Here is a 5,785-nt window from a genome sequence, read left to right on the forward strand (position 1 = left end):
TGAATTTTATTTCAAATTATATGATATTTCACAATGCATCCTCAAACTAATCTTATAATTTATTAATTGTGTAACGACCTAAATTTTTCCCTCAACAAGAAATAATAGGAGTATTTTAATTAAATAGTATTATTATTATTATTATAAATAAATAACTAAATAAAATAAAAATCAAAAACAAGTTCTAGAAAATTCAAAGGATAAGGATGAGAATAAAAATTTTTTTTCAGGAAGGACTAAACTGCAAACTGACTTAACTCCGAAGGACCAAAGTTAATAACCGACCTATTCTATAGGGACCTAACTGTAACATCAGAAATAGTTTTAATTCAAATTCAGGTCCCTGGCTTTGTCTATAAATACCACCACCGAGTTCAAGTTCAAACCAACTCAAAGGAGAGCAACCCAAGCCTCCAAATCCTTGCTAAACCTTCCTCTCAGCCTCCTAAAGCCTTCCCTAACCTCTTCTCCGCCCAACAACTACCACAAAACACCCATTAACGTTTTAAAAATATCACAGTTTCGGTCACATTCAATTTTAGCATACTAGAGAGAATTGTCATCGAAACACTTTACCATTAGCTTCCTTAGGTCCATTAGAGTGTGAAAAAACCAAGAACCAAGCTCCAATTGCCCTGAGATAGCCCAACCGAGCTCAAGAAATTCTGAAACTTTGAGCTCTCGGTTCTCCCTCAAATCTCCATCAATTTTGTCGAAGCAAGAGTCTATTTTGCTTAGAATTTCACCAGGAAGCTATTCGTGCAAGAATTTTTAAGTTTGGAGGTCTAGATTTCATTCTGCCATTGTTGCTGAGCTCCTCACCGGAAAAGCTTCACGGTGCTCATCGTTCTGGCCAAACCAGAGACCTTTCAGCTACCCACCTATACCATTGAGTTCCTGGGAGTGAGAGGAAGCTTTTCCAATCGGTTTCCACCCTTAACTCCACCCTTCCGCCGGAGCGCCGCCGCCAGCCACCGTCTTCTCCGGCGAGCTCACCGGAAAACTGCTCAGAACTTGGATTTTCTTGCATAGTTCGAATCCTTGTCTTCCATAGGTTCCATATACATATTTGGTTCGGAAAATTAACTTGGTTTGATAAGTTTTAAGAGGAGAAAAGGTATGCAACTTCCCGGCCTTATAACTCACTATTCTTAATGATTCGATGCAAAGTAAGAGTTGACTATGATTCATGGGATTAAAATGAACATTTAGAAAGAAACAGAATGAATTTTGGAGGTCTAGAACAAAAGTTATGAAATTTTTAAGTTAAAGCTAAAATAGTTAATTTTATAATTATTTTCTTATTTAATTGGTTAAGTCGCTTGAATTTAAAGGTGGCTCTGCCGCCGCATAAATATAAAGGTGGCTCTGCCGCCGCATAAATATAAAGGCTGGCTCTGCCGCCACACACATATAAAGGCCGGCACTGCCGCCTCATTTAAAAAAACTAATGGTCGGCTCTGTCGCCTTATCAAAAATACATAGTCAGCTATGCCGCCTTATTTAAAGTTATATAATGATGGTCGGCCTTGCCGCCTAATTATTTGATTTCTTACAAAATAAAAACGAAATTAAATATTAAATTATGAAGAATAACATGGAATTTTATAACTTTAAGGTGAAAAATTGACTAAAATGCCTTACGATATTATTATTGCAGATAATTATTAATTGGAGGATTTTTTCGAAGAAAGGTAAGGGGGGAGAATGCTCAACTCATGAGGGAGTGTAGTGTAAATAAATAGGTGTTGGACCGCCCATGGGTCCCTATTTATTTTATTGAAATATTTTAAACAGGATTTATTTCTGGGAATTGATTCGATAGGAGCCTCCGAATCTTTTCTTAAACATTTTTTTACGAGGCATCCCGATTTTAAAATAAAATATTATTTGATCAATTCTCAGACTATTTCCACGAGATTTCTAACGGCTTGCAGGTACTCTATGAAAAGGAAAGGTCAGTGGCCCCAACTGGACAGTCAAGGCCAGGCTGTGCCATTGGGTAACGCTGTGAGATCTAAGGGATACCTTTATGGTTGCGGTCCTTGGGGTGTGATTAGGTGGGACCTACCAACAGGTTGGAGATGAGGTTTGTCCCATCCGGAACCTAATCACACTGCAGGCCCCCTGATGATCGTCCCAGCCGAGCGGCTTCTCGGTGACTTTCCTGGAGAATGTTGGGCCCACATCCTCGTCTAGAGACCGAAACTATTTCTAATTAGATTTTTAATGATTTATTTGATTATGCTATTACTTTTCACTTGATTTACTTGCTTATTTATTTTACACTATTTCTCTTGCTCGAGTGTGTTGGATTGCTTCTCACCCCTCTTGTTTTGGTTGGTTGTTCTAAATGAACAACTTAGGGACGGAGACCGAAGAGAAAGAACTAGAATGAAAAAGTGACCAAGGCAGGAAGAGCCGTAAATAGTTGTGAATATACGAGAGTGTTCGAGTAGAATAAAGACCAGCCGATGGAAGAAGACGTGTGCGACTGGACTCGTACTCTATCAGACTGTAAAATAAGTATGAAAGCAGTGGGTTTTTTTTTTTTTTTTGTAATTAAGTTTGTCAAAGTAATCGGGAAAGATTCAGAGGAGTCCATGCGAGACTCTGGGACGTCTTGTCTAAGGAAAGGAATTGCTTTTAATGACGCTTAGCGCGGCTAACTTTCCTGGAGACGTTCTCAGACTATCAATTGGACATCGATGAATTCTGACCCAAAGGTCTTGTACTTTTTTCAAAGTTCATCAATAAAAGTGTTGTTTTCTGAAGATATTCTTATTTTATAGTTTAGGTAGGGTGTGAGTTTGGTCGTCACAAATTGCATCATTCATTTATTAAGACCTTTTAAATTAGTATTCACTCGGTCACTACATAAGTATAACACTAATTTATCTCTAATTTATCTCTAATTATAAGTAAAGTTTTAATATCACGTCACGCTTATAGTACTAAAAGTGATTTATCAACAATATTACATTTTCTTAATATGTATTTTTCTTCACTTTTTAATCATTTTGTGATTTTTTTCACTTTGTTAATATGTGGGTTTCTTAATATGTGTATTTTAGACAGTTAAATAGAAAATGAGTTACTATAAATTTGGGACAGTAACATAAATTCGATTTCTTACCTTCCTTAATGAGAAATAGAATAATGTTACTCACACACCTCTCTTTTGAGGTGTGTGAGGTGGAATGATGAGAGAGATAGGAAGAAAAGAAAAAGTAAGGGAGAGAAAGTATGAGATGTGATAGATGGTAAGAGGAGAGAGATAGAAACAAAAAGAGGTGGAAATAAAGTGTTTTAAAAATGAGGTGTGTATATATCATTACTCATTCTTCTACATCATTCCCCAATGTAGTGAACCGGTTTTTAACTCACTCAGTGAAGATGCCGTCGTATCATGACTTAAATTTGATGAGAAAGGAGGAGTGGTAGATATAGAGTTGATGTGACAAGACGTGATGGAACAGTCCGAATCGACACATTACCTTTATTGTAACCCGAGGTGTTCAGAACCAAAAAGTGATGGGAAAGGAAGGAAAGACACGTCTTGGTCCGCGTGCATGTGCTTCGGATTTCTGGAAACACACGGCTTTAAAATGCATGAGGCTGTACCGTCTGATTTGCATACAACTCCTTGTCAGATGGCTAATGTTTTTCTAAAATAGGTGATGCTACCCACTTGTGTCTTCTTGCTGAAAAGGAACCTACACGGACAGTAATTGACCTTATACTTTGAAGACATTCTTTATGGAGATGTCTGCCCCACCAGTTGGATCTGCTTTCCCGCACGTGAACGGATTTTGCACGTTGTTGGTTGCACCTGAAAAGGTATGTCATCTTAATATATGTTTTTGTTGTGAAGGTTCCACCAAATAGAAAATCTAAGCCCCAATCTGAAGTTGGAAATTGTTATGTGCGTAGGTATCCTTCATACCGATCAATAAGCTGTTTTGGGATTGTTTGAAACATGATATAAGTGGCACACAACTAAAGCTTACAGATCCAGTTGGCAATTGTTTCATCATGAAAGTTGGATATAGGAACGGAATTCCCGGAATAATATCTGGAGTGGAATCAATGGTTGGTTTCTACCATATGAAAGGCCCACACGTGTTGCAATTTGTTCTTGATTCATCAAGTCTGTGCCTTTCTTTCAAATTTTGGAAACAAGGAGGATCATATGTGGATTACCCCTGTTTGGTGAAATGGGAAAGGGTGGTATCGACTTCTTTTCTGAATGCTAGGACTCCTCTGGTATGGATATTCAACGGTGTAGAATTCCATATTTCTTTCACTCCTTAATTTATTTTCCCTTTTAATGCCAATGATAAATGTGTGAATTTTCATTAGCTTATTGATAGATGTGTGTAGGAAACTTCTTATAATTGTTTTATTTTTTATTCTCCAACGTGAAAAACCATATAATTAATTATTTATATGTTTTTTTGGACAGCTGATTCCTGCCCCTGTGTGTAGGAAATGGTTACCTATGTCGCAAAAGAAAGTGGTTGTGATCATTGACGATTATAATATTATGGCCACTATTGAAATTCGTACAACCCGGGTCTCCCGAAATAGAAACAGGTTCATTCGAACCTTAGGCGGTACGCCCTGGTATAATATTGTTCGAAAACTTCAACTATCAAAAGGACAAAAGCTTGTTTGCCACTTTGAACGAGGCACAGATATAATCTACATACGAGTTGTGGAAGCTTTGAAATGATCCATTTTTATGTCGCTGTTAGTAGCAGGCGTAAAAATGTTGAAGTAAAGAAGTAGGATTTAAGCGTGTGTGCGAAAGCATATTTTGGTAGGTTAAAATTAATCACGGTTCTAAAGTGACAATATTTATGTGGTACTGTGTTTTTGTAATTAAGTTTATATTCACGTTCACGTGGGTCTGATAACTCATATGCAGTATGCTTATGTTTATGCAACCGTGTGCTATATGCATGAATATATATATTTATTCTCATATCAGATTTGCCACAATAAGTATATATATTTTTTTAGTTGCTTGCTATGGTACCTTAATCCAGATCAAGGTGTGGTACCCTAAAATAACAGAGCAATAGAAAACATACAATTCAAACTTTGAGGAAGAGAGGATGGAGGAAGATTTAGATGTTTAAAATGGGTGGAGCAAGAAGGAAGAAGATCCTGACATGAAAGGAATTTAGATGATATCTCAGAATTGCAAACATATTGTGTATTATATAACATAAACAAACTTAAAAAGTCTGTTATTAATTCTTTAAGTTGATTATTAACCTTTTTAAAATTGCAATAATAATTCATTTCGCCTTTTTTTAACAAAATTATAACTTAAAATATCACTTGGGGTACCACACCCAAAAAAAATTCTGGGCACCACAGAATTTACCATTTTTTTAATATCAGATGAGCGATTGTCCGTGATACCAAATCCAATCACTGATAAAAAGCATGAAAAAGACTTCCACTACATTTAGCTAATAACCCAACATTGGATAGTTAAAATTAAAGCACGTTGAACGCATTACATGATAAAGAAAATCTAAAGTACAAATTAGGAGTAAGGGATTTTCTAGGCTTGTTTCTTGGATTTTTGTAGTATTGCAACCTCCTTCCTAAGTATTTTGATCTCAATATCCTTGCACTCGATTTCTTTATCCTTGTTGTGCACAACCTCCTCTAAATCCTTTAGATGGTAATAGTGGAAGTCTCTCACACTCTTTCCAAAAATTTGACATAGAGAGTTCAATGCAACCCATGAAACAGACTCACGAGCAAG

General features: G+C 36.5%; 1 protein-coding gene and 1 long non-coding RNA gene across 2 annotated transcripts; both read left to right on the forward strand.

The window, feature by feature from the left end:
- Positions 1-404: 404 nt before the first annotated feature.
- LOC130724469 (uncharacterized) lies at positions 405-2,784 on the forward strand. Its single transcript, XR_009014523.1, has 3 exons — positions 405-1,117; positions 1,661-1,694; positions 2,367-2,784. It is a non-coding gene; the product is annotated as an uncharacterized LOC130724469 (long non-coding RNA).
- Positions 2,785-4,060: 1,276 nt separating this feature from the next.
- Positions 4,061-4,855, forward strand: LOC130722277 (uncharacterized). The gene is made up of 2 exons (XM_057572963.1): positions 4,061-4,266; positions 4,466-4,855. The coding sequence occupies exons 1-2, from the start codon at positions 4,090-4,092 to the stop codon at positions 4,733-4,735; spliced, it is 447 nt and encodes a 148-aa protein (XP_057428946.1). The 5' UTR covers positions 4,061-4,089; the 3' UTR covers positions 4,736-4,855.
- The last annotated feature ends 930 nt before the right edge of the window (positions 4,856-5,785 follow it).

The sequence above is a fragment of the Lotus japonicus genome, chromosome 6 (genome assembly GCF_012489685.1).
Source record: "Lotus japonicus ecotype B-129 chromosome 6, LjGifu_v1.2".
Lineage (NCBI taxonomy): Eukaryota > Viridiplantae > Streptophyta > Magnoliopsida > Fabales > Fabaceae > Lotus > Lotus japonicus.

Bases quoted from the DNA above. Each gene is read 5' to 3' on its own strand.
- LOC130722277 (XM_057572963.1), top strand. From the start codon at position 4,090: ATGGTTGGTTTCTACCATATGAAAGGCCCACACGTGTTGCAATTTGTT. The intron at 4,267-4,465 runs GTATGGATATTC...TTTTTTGGACAG, and splicing joins TGAATGCTAGGACTCCTCTG to CTGATTCCTGCCCCTGTGTG.